Here is an 18,797-nt window from a genome sequence, read left to right on the forward strand (position 1 = left end):
TCCACAAGTCTTGGAGTTCCAGACTTTAAAACCCCCTATGTACATTTATTTGATTTTTTTTTGGTTCCTGGGTAGTAAAGTGTTACTTCCTAATTGATTATGCCTCAAAAGTAAAGAAAATTGCTTTTATTCCCCACAAACATTGCTTTTGTGACCAGGTCAGTGATATTTTGAAATATCATATATAATATACTGGGCTACCAAGGACAGTATAACGAGAACATGATGGGAGACTACATTTGAGGGCTGATTTGTGAAAGTGATTTACAGTATAATCGTAAATCTCGAAAATCTACTCCCTTCTAAATCTTTTGTAGTCAATTTTGTATTACTTTAGTATAAATACATGTTAATTTGGATTCATGTGTTGGTTTTTTTTATGACTTTTTGTGAATGAAAAGACACAAATTTGCCCGTTTTCTCATTGTCCTGGTCACAAAAGCAAAGTTTGTGGGGAATAATAGCCATTGTCTGTACTTTTGAGGCATAAGCAATTAGGAGATAACACTTACTACCCTGGAACAAATTGTGTTACATAGTGTAATATAATATAGTGTTTATGAAAAATAGTACAGATTCAACCTAATAGATTATTTAATATAAAACTATAACATTTGGTAAAATATCACAGTTACTGTTACTACTGTAAAATTGTGAAACATTTTTGCATAGATAATTATGTAATTTAAAAAAAAACTTTATATTGGCGCATAGCACAGTGTTGCTCTGTTCCCCCTCACTGCTGTTTATAATGTCAGGGTCTGCCTGTTTGAGAAAACATTTCTCACTAGAATTCAAATGGGCATTGATGCGCAGCGAGCGTGCACGCCAGAGATACAGTAGATCAGAGAGCTGATCGTTGCCGCAAGTTGTTCATTACACTGCCAAAATATCACATTGCAGATGAGAAGCCTTTTTGCATGTACAAAGAGCTGAAATTTCACATAGGCAGCCGCAGAAATAATTTTAATGGGAGAACCATGGCATGTTCTTTCCCTGTTGTCAGCGACCCAGTCCAAATAGACTTGACACTCCAGTTGAGAGAACACTGTAATAAATTATTATATGAGACTCATGATTGTTATAAAAGCATACAATAAGACTTGGTGAGAAATAAACCGAAATCTAATGTATTATTTAGTGAAAATATTAATTGACCATTGATCTCCTCTGCATGTTCATGATAGGGCATAAATAAGAGCAACAATTCACGCACCATGACATTGAGGCGTTCAAGCAAAAATACACACGAGACAGTTTGTTTATCTAAACACAGGTCAAAGTGATAGTGACAACATAATGCAACACAGCTGCACACAAAACAGAGAACAGAATTGAATAAACATGTCTGAAGAGTTTGTAGTCAAAGAATTGATGCATTTCTATGCATCAATTCTGTACCATCACTGGTAACGTCTAGTGTTACGGATGTAACCTCCATTTCCTGATGGAGGGAACGAGACGTTGTGTCGAAGAAGCGACACTAGGGGTCTCTCTTGAGCGCCGAATATACCTCTGATCTATGAAAAATGGCCAATGAGGAGTTGGCAGACAGAATTTGCCTGTCCCTTTCCCGAGCATACGGGTATAAAGGCGGGGAAATTCATCTGTTTCATTCAGGATTTTTCTGAGGAGCCAGAAATGGTCTGGCCACAACAGTGGCTCGGCTCAGCGACGTGGCCGGGAGGACACAACGTCTTGTTCCCTCCATCAGGGAACGGAGGTTACATCCATAACCTAGACGCTCCCCGTCTATCGCTCACTTCGACGTTGTGTCAAAGAAGTGACACTAGGGGTCCAATTTAAATCATGCCATGCGCTGAGCCGTGTACGTGTACTGCTGACACAGGAGCGGGCAGGTACTTGACGTGCCAAAACGACCAGCTGTATCAGACTGCACGTACCCTTCCCCCAATGCCCCATAAAGTCGTCAGAATCCTTAGAGTTACCCTAGACAGGGGAACAAGGAACAAGGCGATGCTTGCCAACCAGGGAACAGGCCGAGCCTAGCCGGGCCTATTTTCTCTCTATGTTTCTCGCAGTCAACGGCTGGGGCCCTTACACGCATCGAGGAGGGTGTCTTACCCAGTTTCCTATTCTTTCAGGGGGAAAAGACCCTGCGGAGACCACACCTGCCCAGAGAGGGCAGAGGTGGTAGATCCCGCCTCTTCGGAGAGAGGAGTGTGCTACAGACACGGCAACCGGGGGCAATAGGAACTGCCCAAGGGAGATGCGGGTCCGCTCGTAAGTGGACTGTACCGCGAAAAATACATACAGGGGGGAGTCCACGTAGGAGCCCTGACCTGTGGAGCACCTATTCCAGTACAGGGTAGATTTGAGTACCCGCAGTGGATTGGGTCAGAAAATTCCTCCACTGAATTGCGGACCCAGGGGGCTATGGAGGAGTCATCCAGGGAGCCGAGTGAGTGGGATCACCTGGGAGAAAACACGCACAGTTTTACCTTAACCGAGGGAAAGGGCGCTAGGTGCAAGTGATCCACCCGGTCAGTCCATTAGCGTGTTACCGAGTTCTACTGTCTCGGACCTGAGAAAACACAGGACGAAACTGACTCTACCCTGAGATTGTAAAATCTCGCAATTGTATTAGGGGTTGCCCGCCACTCTGCATATGTCTGCCAGGGAGGTGCCTCTGGCCAGTGCCCATGAGGACGCAACACTCCTTGTTGAGTGTGCTCGGACCCGCAAGGAGGGGGCGGCCTGGGTGTGATAGGCCAATGAAATGGCGAGAAGTGGGAGAGCCTCTGTTTGGAGACAGCGTTCCCTTTCTGCTGTCCACCAAAGCAGAATAAGAGCTGCTCAGAACATCTAAAGCTCTGCGTGCGGTCCAAGTAGGTACGCAAAGCACGTACCGGACACAGCAAAGAAGGGCCTTGGCCTGCCTCCTCCCGGAGCAGCACTTGCAAGTTCACTACCTGGTCTCTGAAGGGCATGGTAAGCACCTTGGGCATGTAGCCCGGCTGCGGTATTAGGATCACATGTGTGTCTGCCGGACCGAATTCTAGGCAAGTGTCACTGACAGAGAACGCTTGTAGGTCCCCGACCCTCTTGATGGAAGCGAGCGCGATCAGCAGGGTCGTCTTTAGGGAAAGGGCCAATCTATTTTTATATAATTGTGTAACAGAGTCTGATGGTCCTGGCCAGCCAGCGTGACAGGTTGAGAAGTGAAAGCCACGCATCCAAGATCCGTGCTAGGGGCACTAACGGGACGATTATTTTTGACGTACCCGGCGGGGCTTCGCAGCGTGCAGGAGCAGGTAGTACAGCGTCGGGAGGCAAAGGTGCATCCCGAGGCTCTGGTGCTGAGAAAAGACTCGAAGCACTTACCTTGCTCCGCACACCCGGCAGTGGGCGGGTTAGTGACTGAGGAGGAGGTCCGGTGGAGGCCTCGACGCGGGGGCTGAGAGCTGGGCCCGGGTTGAGGTCGGAGCTGCACGTTTTTTAGCCGCAGGTCAAGCAGATGGGGCTTGGCCTATGGCGGCAGGTCTGCAGCAGGGAAAGATGTGTGAAATGGCCTCCGTCTGCTTTTTCACCGCGGAGAACTGCTGGGCAAAGTCCTCAATGGTGTCGCCGAAGAGGCTGAACTGGGAGACGGGGGCGTCGAGGAAGCATGTCTTGTCCGTCTAGTGCATCTCGACCAAGTTCAGCTACAGATGACGTTCCTGAACCACAAGTGTGGCCATCGCCTGCCCAAGTGACTGCGCTGTGGCCTTTGTGGCCCTGAGGGCGAGATCGGTCACTGAACGCAGTTCCTGCAGCACGTCGGGATCAGGACTACCCTCGTGCAGATCTTTGAGTGCCTTGGCCTGGTGGACTTGCAGGATGGCATGCAGGGCGGAAGCGGCCTGTCCGTTGGCGCTGTAGGCTTTGGCGGCCAATGATGACATCGTCTTACAGGCCTTGGAGGGGAGCACAAGGTGGCGGCGTTCTGTGGATCGCAACCGCCCTATCCACCTGGGGTATCGCCGTGTACCCGTGGGCTGCTCCGCCGTCGAGGGTAGTGAGAGCGGATGAGTGAGGGGCTTTGTGACAAGTGGAGAGTGGTGCTCTCCATGCAGTTGTCAGCTCATCATGCACCTCCAGGAAGAAAGGGACTGGGGGGGCGTGGCTATGAGCGGCGCACGGACCCCAGGAACCAATCATCCAGCCGCGACGGCTGTGGGGAAGACGGAGGATTCCAGTCCAGCCCCACGCTGGCGGCGGCTGATATCTGGGCGTCGGCCTCAGCCTGGGCGTGCTGGCCCGAAGGTGGCAGCCCAGACGAGTCACCCGCGTAAGATGACGGACCGCTCTCCGATGCAGCGGCGAGCTCATCCAGCTCGGGGGGCTCCAGAGGATAGGCAGGCTGGCTGTGAGGCAACAGAGCACGCTGCCATCCCCAGAACGCCTCCATCGCCAGCCGTGTTGTCTTCAATCCCGTGGGAAGGAGTGACGCGGGGGCAGCTGGAGTGGCGTTCCTTCGGTTGAAGGAAAGCCACGACTGCAACATTGCCATGGTCATGCTCTCGCAGTGAGAACATAAACCATCCACAAATGCTGCCTTGGTGTGATCGCAGCCCAGACACACGAGACAGCGCCTGTGGCCGTCTGAAGCGGAGAGCACTCTAACGCATCCAGGAACTACACAGGGGCGGAAAGGCATCTTTATAAAAATGCGTCCTGAAAAGGACTTTCAACGCCGCTGTGTATTGCTCATTTTTTCATAGATCAGAGGTATATTCGGTGCTCAAGAGAGACCCCTAGTGTCGCTTCTTTGACACAACGTCGAAGTGAGCGACAGACGGGGAACTGCTGGTTAAGAAAAAAACTCCATAGAAAATATAAATTTTATAGCGTGTCGTTTGCCGTCAGGTTAGGACATGGTGTGACTGGGGCTGCCTGTAGCCTACTCTTTGTTCTGATTGATTTCCGAGTACTCCAAGTATAAAAATAGAATGGGCATAAAAATGCATCAGTTCTTTGACTACAAACTCTTTAGTAATCCTGTTCTCTGTTTTGTGTCCAGCTGTGTTGTGTTCTGTTTTCGTTATTGCTGTAGAGGACCTGTTTTTAGATAAACAAAATTTGTTTGTTTTAGTTAACACCCCAATGTTGCGAGGGCGCAGCTTGAACTGTTGCTCTTATACCCCATTATGAACGAGCACAGGAGATCAATGGTACGTGAACATTTTCACTAAAGAATACATTCGATTTCGGTTTGTTTCTCACAAAACCATATAGTATGCTTTCATAACAATCATGTGTCTCATGGAATAATTTATAAGACTTTTGAAGAGGTGGTCACCATTGTATGACCTCAATGAGCACTACATTTTTTTTATTTATTTTTTCCTTTGTGTTAAGAAAAAGAAAGTCATATAACAACACAGAGGTGAGTAAACAATGACTGAATTAGAATTTTTGGGTGAACTAATCCTTTAAGACCTACCCATCTTAGACTGGTTAAAGCTATGTTTTTAGCAGGGATGTGCACTTTAATTTCTCACCCACATCATTACAGCTGCATGGACTTTCTTTCCACTCAGTGCTGTGCAGGACTTGCCTGAAACACCAAGGTGCATGAGATATTTTTGTGAGTCATTTGCATGAAATATTGATTTACCTGCCAAGCAGTCGACTACTTTTCTGAATGGTTTGTCGGCTAGCAAATTTGAGTAGTCATGCAGAACAAAGATATGCACCCGAAATTCGATGCAATATTTAGTTATGGGAATTTTCAAAACAAGTTATCATCAGATGTCAGTGTTATTCTCTGATGGTGTTGAAAGATCCCTACAAAGACTTCATTACTCATGTTAAGAGAAAATCACTCAGATTAGGCCATTTGATCCAAGTTGTATTATGCTAAGCTGGTTTCATTCTTGCAGTGAGATGTTGTGCTGGTTCATCTCAGGAAACAATACAAAGCACCATGATGCTTTTAGTGATAGAACACCTCCGTCTCACCATAATCCTAGCAGAGCAGCCAAAGAGTCTGTCTTGAGAGGTGTGTATGCTTTCATCATAAGCCTTGAACTAACCTGAGAGCAGGGAAGTTGGCACCTCCCCCACTGGTGGGAAAGCAGGGCCTGCACAGCATCCAGTGTCAGATAGTACTCAACATAAGCAAACAGTGTTATGTCAAGCCATGGGAAACGCAGTTTGATTGTCACGGTGAATCAGGATAGCCCAGTTTTAAATCTATCCCAGGCTTCTTGCCCCCCATAGATGGGGGTAACAGAAAGGCAAGATTGTCCAATTATCCAACCAATATATGATGGGGGTTTGGGAAACTTATTTGAAAGCAGTCATTATTTTTGCAAATCCATTTGGTAATGCAATTAGCACATAAATTACACACTTTTATGTATTATCTGATTCTACACCTGATTGTAAGCACACAGCATCAGTGAGCAGTTTTAATTTACTGTAAATGCATGGTGTGAAGGCATGGTGTTGAGTTCTGAGAGGAGTTTCTCTGTTTTTTAAACTCTTTGTTCAGGCAGATGTTTTAATCAGGTAAAAGCCTCTGTCAACTCAGCTGGGGTTTAGCTAATAGTGCAATTAGCAGGGATCAATAACATGGTAGTATTGGAATAGCTGAGAGGTCAATTATGTTAACTAGACATGACCGCAGTCCCCAATGGTGGACCATGGATGGCCATGAAAACTGTACAGCCATACAATACATGTTATAATAAGGATTATCTTTCATATGTACTTTAAAAAATATATTAAAAAAATAAAAAAATATATATATATATATATATATATATATATATATATATATATATATATATATATTGCACTCTCCCTCACTGTTTGGGGCTTTCATATCTTTGCCTCACTCTGCAGGATGTTTTTTTTATTTACTTTTTTTGTTATGATTTTCAGGAAATTCATATGCCATCTCTAATTTTAAGAAAAGTTATAAAATAGTTTTTCTTCAGCAAGAAAGCTTTAATTGATAACCATAGAGGCAATGACTGCTCAATGGGCCTCATTCATGATAGTTTCATAAATATGTGAGTAAAATGGAAGTAAATTACAAGAAAAATTGAGCTTCCCGAAAACTAACTACATCGTAAAACATTGATTTAGCAAATACTCTCGTGTTCGTTCTAAAAATAAATTGAGGAACTTACAGTCATCGCATACTTCTGAGAGAGGTTGTTTTTTGTGTGAATTAAACCATCCAAGAGGTCAATAAAAATGGTTTGACATCAGTTCATGAGGACAGGACAATTTCCACCACCATCAACATTTTCTGGTTCAGTTGAGTGCATTGCCAGGCTCATTGGAGAAATTTCCTGAGTAAATCAAGACTGTAACAGTGAAACACTTGCAACTTGCAACTGGAAGAATCTTCCGAGAAATCAATAGAACGCCTGAAGAAGTCTTTGATGAAACGCTATAAACTACAACTGTAGTGCGGGGCTTTTTCTATTAAATTTTTTTTGCCGCGTTGTAATGTGTACGCATCTGCCCACGACATGTTTATTTATAGCTTTAACAGCATTCATATGGACCATACATTATCAACTGAATGATATATATTGATACTATACTAAATTAGTTAAACCTAAATTACAGAGTTCATATCAAACGAAGAAACCCTATATATATATATATATTCAAGACATTTTTATTTGTATAGTGCCTTTCACAACACACATTGTTTCAAAGCAGCTTTGCAGAGGATCAGACATGAACAGAAAATGAAACTAATATCTATGAGTCATCATTGTGTAGTTTGATAAAATACGATTGTGAATTGTGTTTAAAAAATTGTATTAATAACCCCAGTGAGCAAGCCGAATGCGACTGTGGCAAGGAACACAAAACTCCATAAGATGTTGGTTAATCAGGGGCGTGTCTAGGGGAGGCAGTGCCTCCCCTAGGATAATCTCTGCCTCCCCTGAGAATTTGAGAAATAATCTGTCCACCTGATCAGAGGCGGCGGCAGCCGATTTTGCCGGGGCTTCAGCCCCGAATGTTTTGAGTGTAGCCCCGAATGTATTTTGAATAGTTGACTGACAAATATGAAACCGGACAAAAACCTATGTAAACCCCCAAAATCATAAGTTGCCTTATTTCATTGTGCTTTTGCTTTGCACATACAGCCTGTAAAAATAGACATAGGCATAATCTAGCCTATAGAATAAGTTCCTTTGCTGTCAGTAGCCTATGGGCGACTCCGTTTCTTCCTCTCTGTTGAATATGCAGCAGGTAGAGGAGGAGCTTGCACAGTCGTTGACATCAACTAACGTTACTTAGTGGCGAGTTAACGGCAATTAGCAGGAAAGACAGCAAAAATTAAGCAAATGAGGCTTTGGGGATTTTTCCGAAAGAAGTCAGTGGGTAAGAATTCACATTTGTTTTTGTCCTTAAAGTCTTAAGATCATCATCTAGCTGGCTTTCACCCACAGTAGGCTAAACCTCAGAGTTGTAGCCTCTAACCTCCTTGTTTAGATTGATGCAGCTTGGTAGCTCCGAGTTAACGCAGTCGCCTCTCATGCCAGAGACTGTGGTTCAAACCCCGTTCTGAGTGTACTTTTCTTGTTTATCAGGTGATAACCAATAAGCATTAACACAAAATGTATGTGTGACTTGTTTTGTTATATTACTTTGTAGGAAATATACACTTTGATTTGATTAAATGGTTTTGTAGAGTGTAGCAAAGATGAGCAACAGACTGAGGAGCAGCAGCAGCAGCTGTGCCAGAATCAGGCATGGAAACTGGTAACAATTAATCAGTCACTTTACTTTAGAGAAAGTTAAAAGTGAAACATTGTTTATCTCAATGATCCTAATGAAAGGATTTTGACAGATTAATTATTCTCATAGAGATGATGAGAATTATATACAGTTCGATGCCATAGTGTGTCAATGAACTTAGACTAAAGTCATTCATGTATTGCTTTAACTTAGGATCTTATACATCATTTTGACTATTGATGTCAAAAAATATAAATTATTTATATTCAGTATTTTTTTTTTACCTCACTTTACTCACTATAATATAACTCTTTTGTGATGACTTTATGTTAATGTACATGAAAATTCAAGAATCATGACAGATTTTAGGGCAATCCCACTGATCTGCTCTTCCCAATACATTTTCTTCAATGGTATTGGTCTACACTTTGACATATGTAGCACTTGATGAATTAGTTGTTTGAAGCTGATTTGCAATAAGTTATGTGCTGTATCTGTTCTTTTGCATCACAGATGATTCAGGGAGGAGAGAGGATGTTGAGGATAGTACTAGAGTGGAAGATTTAGGAACTGTAGAAACAGGCCCAGCCAGAGCAAAACTCAAAGAATACCCTCTCACCAGCTTTGGACTACAGGGAAGTGGTTGCTAGTGTGAAAATAAAATTGTCTGGGCTAAGCCCCGGATGTCCTTCAATGCTGGAAACGCCTCTGCATCTGATGATAAATTAAAATTTAAAAGTGGATTGTTTTGTGCATATTTTTCCATCGCTAGCAGATGAGTGAGGTCTGACACAACAAAAATCCAGTTTAAGCCCTATAGTCTAATAGACTATCTCTGGGTTCCTGGCTTAGAAAAAGATATGCACTAAAACAGATTGTGTGTAGTATAGCTTAATTTTGCACCGATTTTTTCAATTGTTTATGTTGCCCCCCCCAAACAAGCCAAATGCCCCCCCCAAACATGATATCCTGGTAACCCCTCTGTGGTTAATGGGAGAAAAATAACCTTGGGAGAAACCAGACTCACTGTGGGGGCCAGTTCCCCTCTGGCTAACATCATTAATATAATGCCAATATTTCTTATGTATTGTGCAAGTCATGGTTTAAAATAATTAAACTAAGTAAATGTTAAGGGTCAGTGTTTCAACAAAGATTTTGTATGAATTGTAAGATATATTAATATTGCTAAGTTCTTATGAAAAAGTACAATTTCCCTGATAAAAAACAAAACAAAAACATATGTAGAGTGTGAGTTAAAAAGTTTGGGTGAGAGACAAATCTAAAATAGATAAACTGTGCAAATGTAATCTGTCGACACTTTTAAAAATTTGAGAAAAGTAATTATAGTGATTTATTAAAAGAAGCGAGCAAACATTTTATCTACTCTAATATCTTTCTTGGGGACAGAAAATTTCCTCTAATTGAAGAAGCACCCATAACCATTATACTGCAGTGGTTCTCAACTGGTTGTGGTTCAGGACCCAGATTTTACATTGGAAATCACGTAGTGAAACACCACAGTAAAAAAACTTGTATTTATTGTATTTACTTTTCTTTCTTTTTTTTTTTAAAGATCACAGTTACTGTTACTAATTTTAAATTGTGATACATTTTAGTAAAAGTGATGTGTACTGTAATTTGAAAAAAACTTTATTTTTGCATATGGCACAGTGTTGTCTCTTTTCATTGTCAGTTCTGTTTAGCATATCGGGCTGTCTACTTTTCGAGAGGTTTGAATTCCTCCGAAGGGCTTTGAACTATACAATTTTCGCTAGAATTGAAATGGGTTGCATCAGTTTTTTAGTCTGCACCACCATATGAAAGGAAGCCCGGCCCATATTTAAAAATACAAGATAAATATAAAATAAATTTGCCTCAGCAGCCTGAAATTTAGCTTGGGTAGCTGTCAAAAATGTTTCAGTGGAGGAAGAACCCTGACATTGTTCTTTCCCTACTGCTCGGGACCCTATCACAAAAGACCAGCAACCCACCAGTTGAGAAACACTGTTATACCATATGTAAAATGTATTATGTTTATATGTGTGGGGCTTCCTTGTGTAATTGTTGTTCTGATGATATCATTGAAGGTGTTTATATGCATTTGTGTTTTACAGGAGTTTGTGATGATTGTTGTTTTTGGTTTGGAGTACATCATACGCATCTGGTCTGCTGGATGCTGCTGTCGATACAGGGGATGGCAAGGTCGACTGCGCTTCGCTAGAAAACCATTCTGTGTCATCGGTAAGATAAAAACCACGAGTTCTGTGAGTGTGCAAGCTGCTCGTGTACCATATGTGTGTGTGTACAGGATGATGGATGATTGCCGTGTTGGTGAGGATATTGACGGATGGGGTAATGATAGCATCTCTGCCCTGGATCGATGACTGACATAATGACTAAAACAAAACGATTTTCATGAGCTCTCTTTTAATTCCCTATTGAGGAAAGAGATTAGAGGCAATAACCAGCCAATGCTATTTGTATTTATTACACACACAAGTACACACCCACATGTGTGGTATGTGGTATTGTGATGTATTAGGGTAATTTCAGGCTCCAGTGTGAATATATCAGTGTGTCATGCTCTGATCCTCATCTCCATTTGTTAAGAGACAGAGCTCCATCAGAGTCCCATCAGCACAGTGACTAACTCTGAATTATTAGACAGAGAGAGCACAATTTCCCCTCCATATTCTAGACATTTATTCAGCATGTCCCATTACAAATTGTGTTTGAATACCACCTAGCCCGTCAGTCTCTTAATGAAGCACACTGACCTTAACATGATAATTAACCACATCCTCTATAATCTGTACTGCCAGCAGACGAATACAGTATAAACATGTTCATTTCAAACTGTATGCAACTGTATTTTTTTCATATAGGTAACATGGCAAATATTAAAAGACATAAAGTTAATTAATTCAGTGAATACAAAATAAATAATCATTTAAATAATGTATTAATTAGAGTGAATTCAGATCTATTGGGCCACATTTAGCATTATGACTAAAAAAAGTTAACTTAATTACCTGAATTTTCCCTGTTAATCCAATCTGAAATACTAAATTGAATTTATTGGTGAACCAGAATTCTTTTGTATCCTCAAGCATAAATATCAAATGATCAATTGACCCCCCTACACTTACGTACGATGAGTAACACAAAAATAAATCAAATGGGGCCTTAAAGATCCCTGCAAATTCTGTCAGTTTCAGCTGAGTATTATTTTTTTATGTGAAAAACAAAGAAAATTACATTGGACAGGTTAAGAGATCATTGAAAGCTTTAATCAGGGATAAATGCTGCCATTTTCATAAAAGCCAAAAGCAAAAGTTAGAAAGCATTTATTTGAAGACATTTGTATTAATAATTTGTTTAAAAAGGGAAAAATAGAAAGTAATTAAATGGCCAGTATGGCATGATTTTGAAGATTTATCATACCTCAGGTATCTTTTAAACCTGATCTTTTAAGGCACATTATTCAGAAGATTGATTCAGGAACATGATTCTTAGCAGACAAAGGAGAGTATAATTTATAATTGCCCACAGTTTTGAACTTAACAAGCACATTTCCACCTTCACATCATCCTTCTGAAAAGCTTTACACTTCCATAGTCCTTTGAACAGTTTGCATGATCATTTGTGGCATCCAATCTGACTGGCAACTGTTTTATTGGTTGTGGCACAGCTGTTATGATTTTTGGATTTCCATATTATAGTTAAACTTTTGTTCTCAAGGTCCATAAATCTGCATTCATTCCCATCTGCTTGTGCTCCTCAATGTTCCACTTTTACCTTGTAGCAACCTTCAAGGTAAATTTCAAATTTCAAATAACGTTGTGATGGCCACCTTTGCCATATGTGACAAGGAAAAACATTTTTACTTCAAACCTTAAGTGTAACATTCAGCAGGAAAATATCACAGTGGTGATTTGAGTGAAGAACAATATTATTCCTGGTTAAGACATGTTGGGAGCTGGAGAGGTTTTTCAGTGCACATTGACGGATCAGATATGCTGTTCTGTAAGGCTGTGGCTTCTCTGCTCTCTCTCTCTCTCTCTCTCTTGTCTCTCTCTCTTCTGCTTTTCTCTCTTTCTCTGATCACAGGGAGAAAGACGTACACAAGTGAAACAGCCTAATTATTGAAATATCTTTGTCCCTGATGTCTCAGAAAGCTACTAAGAACAGCAAGCTCTTAGTTTCTAGCCAAGGTTATTATTGTTACTGAAAATCATTATGAAGACCAAAACTAGCAGTGACAAAATATTTTCTTTAAATAAAAAAAAGATACGTTTTCAGAAAAAGAACAACTAAACTAAAATATGATAAAAGTGCACTAAAAACAAACTAAAAGTCAATACAATTAGAGAGAAAATTCGAGATACATTTTTGTTTCCTTATTTACAAATAAACTCCCTTGCCTTTAGACTGTTCTGTAGACTGTAGATGTTCTCTGTCAAAAAAAAGAATGACCCACAGTAGACAAGACGCTGCCATCTGATTGACATCTAAAACAACCAATCTAAGTTTGCTCTGGTGAAGTTTTAAGTGTGTTGTCATAGGCATAGGTTTTGTCATGGGACAATTTGACTGCAACAATCATTTCTACAGACTTTTTCTGGCCAATTATGAAATTATTTCTGTTGTTCTATGGATGTAAAATTATGTGTGAACCCTTTCTGTCTCCTGTGTTTATGTTACAGACATTATTGTACTCATTGCATCCATCGCTGTTGTCTCAGCTGGTAGCCAGGGCAATATTTTTGCCACGTCTGCTCTTCGCAGTCTGCGTTTTTTACAGATCCTGCGCATGGTGCGTATGGACAGACGAGGTGGTACCTGGAAACTGCTAGGATCTGTAGTCTACGCTCACAGCAAGGTATGATATGATGTGTTTTTGATTTTACAGGAGAAACCATGAATATTATTTTTTAATGCAATTTCTTACTGATGCAGTTGGAGCTACAGATGTAGCTTTTGGAAATAGGGGAGACCGGGGCTAGTTGTCACACTTTGTACTCCAGTAAATATTTCTCAGTGAGGGCTCGCTTTTGAACATTTTTAATTTCTTTATAAGTCTTGGCTGCAAAAAATATTGTCAACAAAAAATTATACAGTTAATCACACATTGACCTTTTTTTACAACATATTTTGCTATATTGGGTAAGTTTTCACCAGAGTTGGGTGTATCCGATTACAAAGTAATATGTTACTGTAATCAAATACATTTTTAGACAAAAGGTAATATAATACATTATATTTTAAATTATTGTAATCAGATTACAGTAACTGACTTTCAGTTAAAGTAATTACTTTTAAAGGTGCACTCAGTAACCTTTGTCTTTGCGTCATCTTGGACTTACACTGAGCGGCTTGGATGCAGCATCATTTAAAATCAATAGATTTCAGTTTCAGAAGCCATTATAGAAATTTAGTGTTCACAGTCAGCCATGATTACTTTAATCAATGACTGAAATTGTCAGATAACAGGATGGTTACTGAGATTAAGCGAGTAGTATTTGGCTGGTCATGTGATTCTAACATGGCAGCCCCCACATGCGGATCCTCTTCATGTAGAATAAAACAACTTTTATAATGTTACTGGTGTGACCTTCATTTTAATGTGAGTGGAAATGATTTCCTACATATATTGCAAAATTACAATTCATGTCTTTTAGGAGTTAACATTTTTTGATGAGGAAATAATTACTGAGTGCACCTTTAAGTAAATTACTTGCACTAAAGTAATATGTACCATATAATACATTTAAAATATGAGTTCATATGTACAACTGTTAGTGTTTCTGTGACAGCTGAAGGGTGTGCATTAATGAATGGGGAGGAAATATAGACAATTTGAATTTAAGCGGAAAACAAAAAACTTTTCTAGGAAAAGTGATTTAGAAAATAACTTACAGGAGACCAATTATGCCCCTTTTTACAAGATGTAATATAAGTCTCAGGCATCTCCAGAATGTGTCTGTGCAGTTTCAGCTCAAAATACCCCACTGATCATTTATTATACCATGTTATAAATGCCTCTTTTTTAGGTGGAATCAAAAACACGCTGATTTTGTGTGCTCCCCACCCTCTTTCTGGAAGAGTGCTGTGCCTTTACAGCTCGTGCTTCGGATACTACAGCAACAAAAAAACAGAACCAATATTACTGACAGTGTAAATACCGGAGTTCAGCTAGGGCTGGACTGGGAAGAGAAATCGACCCGGGATTTTATATAGCTACTGGCCCAAATTTTCAATGGCCGGTGTTCGCTGTCCTTTTCTGCATATCACGGCAGCATTTTGTGGTCTGTTCTGCATAATGCAACGGCTCATTTTAGCTTATCGCAGCCCATTTCACGGCCGACCCACTGGCCTGCTCAGTTCTCCCTATGGCCAGTCCGCCCCTGATCGGCTCCAAATAGCGTCGGCCCACCGGAAAAATGCCAGTATTCCGGTATGCCAGATTAGCAGTGCAGCCCTGAGTTCAGCCATATATATATATATGATTAAATAATCAGTGAAGTAATCTTAATACATTTTAGAGAAGTAATTAATCATTTGTAGTGGATTACTTATTTTGAGTAACATACCCCACACTCGTTGTCACTGAAGCCGGCCATTAAACGCTCTATTATAGGCTTTTTGGCAAACATTTTACATTTTTGAAACTGTATACAAAAATGTGAAAGGTAACGCACATAAATATAAAACCATAGTTTTAGCCAGAAAATATTGTAATGGATAAATTGTGAACATTTGTAACTTGTGACAACTTGCCCATATCTGATATTTTAAAAATATGTCTGGATAACAGTTCAAATATAATATAAAGGTTAAAATATAATGCCTTTATATAAGTGAGCCTTGCCTTAATGTATGCCAGTGTGGTTTTATTGGGTTCACTTGTTTACCCAACAGCTATAGCAAAATATGTTTTTTGTTTAAAGGATGGAATTCACAAAAATTATTCTAAGAGGGTCTTGAACTATGTCTTTGAAGCCAACATACGAAACCATTGGAAAAAATTTAACTTTGAACCTTTATGAATATTTCTCCTGAAACTTTATATCTAAATATATCCATAGTGCATCACAAATTGAAACGTAGGAAAAATCTAAAGCTGTTAAGAGTTAAAGCTGAAATGAGTAAAAGTACAGCCTTCTCAGGTCATAAAATTGCATGTGAGTTTTGAGCTCTCCACAATCAACCTCTCTCTCCAGCCCTTCTGGGGCTGAAACTCCAGCTGCGGGCTGCAGCCAAACCACACACTTTCTCGGCCCTCAGTTACCCGCCATTTAGTGGAGAGATTATGGGTCCCCGCAATGAATCACTGTGGTCTATATAATAGCAGAGTTACTTGTTTCAATCTCCTTTCAGGCTTAAACATTTCATTTTCCTGACATATGTCAAATCTCTGTAAATATTACTTAAATTGGTTGGATGTTTTATTTTGTGATGTTTGTTTTCAGGAGCTTGTGACTGCCTGGTACATTGGCTTCTTGGTGCTGATCTTCTCTTCATTCCTAGTCTACTTGGTAGAGAAAGAATTTAACACACAGTTTGCCACCTATGCCGATGCTCTTTGGTGGGGTACAGTAAGTCCACCTTAAATTCCTTGGTGTCATCATACTCCCTTCCTCAGCTCCTTCTTTTTAAATATTTTCAAATTCATATAAGTTGTTCTGTGTAATGTGTGTCCAAAGACAAGATCCACTCAACTCATTTGTCATTGAATAATGCCTCTTTTAATACTCTTTCTGATCTTCATATTCAGTTGTTGTTAAAAAAACATACAAACAAACAAAAACATTTAATTCTATAGCATTTACAGACTCATTTACAGACTCTCTTTACAGAAATGCTGGTTTTCTTAAAGAGACAGTGCAGGTTTTTTAACACATGTTCAACAAATCAATGTAAATACTTGTAAATAGAAAAAATATGCTATTAAACACAACATGTCAAAATATATTATATATGCAATATAATATCATATTTATTGATGGAATACATGGATTTGTTCATTTTTAAAAGGATAAAATGTCACCAAAATGATGAAAAATGATGTACCTATTTAGAAGGTCCCCTGTATAATTAACTGAAATATACCCAAAAGAATCATATCGGAAATGAGAGCTTGTGAAAAAATGGCTTAAGAGTTTTGTGGCTTTTTGTCTGTTAGTACATTTTTAGGACATCTTCATGCATTTAAATTTTTTAGCAAATAATGTTTCATGGATGTAACATAACTAAAGCCTATTGACTATTTTAAAATAAAGTGACAAGAACTTGAATTTTTCCCACCCAGAATTATGTAAAGCGTTTGTTCACCCAAACATTTGAATGTTCTCATCATTGACTCCCACTCATTCCATCCCAGATGTGTATCGTTCATACACATCTGGGATGTCATGAGGTTGAATAAATGATGAGACAATTTTCATTTTTGTGTGAACTATCACTTTAAATAAGAAAACAACAACAACACAGGAAAGAAAACCTGGCTGTTCAAGTGATTTCATAGGGCTTTTTTACTTACTATTGCGCATTCCATATTCTGGTATGCTCCATTTACGTGTAACCCGTTTCACTCTGTATTTCATAAATCAATAAATGATATGAGCTACAACCATAAGCCGTGGCAGGTTTTAGTTGTGGTACACACAGCATGACTTGTCACGGTTACTCACCAGCTGACTTAAATCAATGCATGTAATTTCAAGCTCCCACCAAGCACAGAAAAGCAGTTTAAAGGTGAAGTGATGTCAGCTGAGGGGATAGTCTCCTGCTTTAGATCTGTGATACTGAGACAAATCAGCGGCAGGCCAATCTTCCACTGCCACCCATTATTTATCCTGGGCTGAGCCCAAGCCAGTGTCTGGAGTTGACAGGCAGCCTTCAGAGGAGCAAAACAGGCGAACAGGAGTCAGGCTTTGTGGGTGAGCTCCCACACTCCTAGTCTTTGCCTCACTGCAGTGTAAAAGGCAGCAGTGTTTTTGCAATTGACAAATCACTCACTTTTACTGGATATGTTGAATTTGCTTTGGCTGGGGCTTTGTTAAAGTATCCCCTGACTGCAAGAATCCAAAGCGTTCAATTATGTGTGTGGAAAAGAGTGAAAGATTTTTGATTGTTCCTTATTTGACATGCCACCAAAGTATTTCTCTTGCTAAAAGATGGATCTAATGCTATGTTTCTGTGTGGCCGTAACTTAAGAGCACAGCTCGGTTTAGCTTTACTTTATGGGTGTTTAGTGTGGCACAATGGGCAGATTTTAATAAGAGTGGAGCTTGACTTGGCTATTATTGAGGAATGTCCTGTTTGGTGGCCTTTGTTTTGAAGAATCAGCGTGCATAGACCGAGGCTGCTTACAATGCACTCTGGCCTGGATTTGACCTATTTCTGCTGTTTGGCCATGATTGGTAGTCCGGGAATGATTCCAAGTTGACTGGCTGAAAAAATAGACCTAAATAAAATAAAATGATTATAATTGGCAAAAATCACAAACATTATTTATTTTCGACCAATTATTTTAAATTATTAGTCAGCCAATTAATTGATCAATTAATATTAACTCATAACGATGAATTAAAGGGGTAGTTCACCCAAAAATTATAATTCTGTCCGCATTTACTCACCCTCTTGTCATTACAAACACAAATACTTGCTTTCTTCCATGGAACACAAAAGCAGATGTTAGATGTTATGTGAGCCTCAGTCATCATTTATGCTTTTTCACTAACATCTACTTTTGTATTCCATAGAAGACAGAAAGTTGTGCAGGTATAGAACACATGATGGTGAAAAAACAATTACAGAATTTTCTCTTCTTTTTTTATATACCTTCAATGTATTTGGTTAATTTTCATTTTATGATAAATAGTTTCTGTTGTCTCACTTCAATAAAGTAATTAGTAATTATGGATCAATGTACGTAAATGTTTGGTTGGACTTCTTAGCTAGTGACCAGTTGGCTCGTTTAGATTCACTACTTAAAAGCAGCAATGTAGTTAATTTCAATGAAAGAAGAAGCAGCGTGCACAGACCTCGAGGGGCGGAATGATAAAAAAAAAAACACA

The 18,797-nt window shown here is 39.9% G+C and overlaps 1 protein-coding gene across 5 annotated transcripts in view; it reads left to right on the plus strand.

Moving 5' to 3' along the window:
- The window catches only part of LOC127660994 (potassium voltage-gated channel subfamily KQT member 5-like), a 249,356-nt gene that overhangs the window by 196,757 nt on the left and 33,802 nt on the right, over positions 1-18,797 (plus strand). For all 5 annotated transcript variants that reach the window (XM_052151514.1, XM_052151510.1, XM_052151511.1 and 2 more), the window contains exons 3-5: positions 10,830-10,956; positions 13,422-13,597; positions 16,188-16,313. In XM_052151514.1, the coding sequence (XP_052007474.1) occupies positions 10,830-10,956; positions 13,422-13,597; positions 16,188-16,313 (429 nt within the window). The remainder of the gene's footprint in view (positions 1-10,829; positions 10,957-13,421; positions 13,598-16,187; positions 16,314-18,797) is intronic.

This window comes from Xyrauchen texanus, chromosome 20 (assembly GCF_025860055.1).
Source record: "Xyrauchen texanus isolate HMW12.3.18 chromosome 20, RBS_HiC_50CHRs, whole genome shotgun sequence".
NCBI classification, from domain to species: Eukaryota; Metazoa; Chordata; class Actinopteri; order Cypriniformes; family Catostomidae; genus Xyrauchen; species Xyrauchen texanus.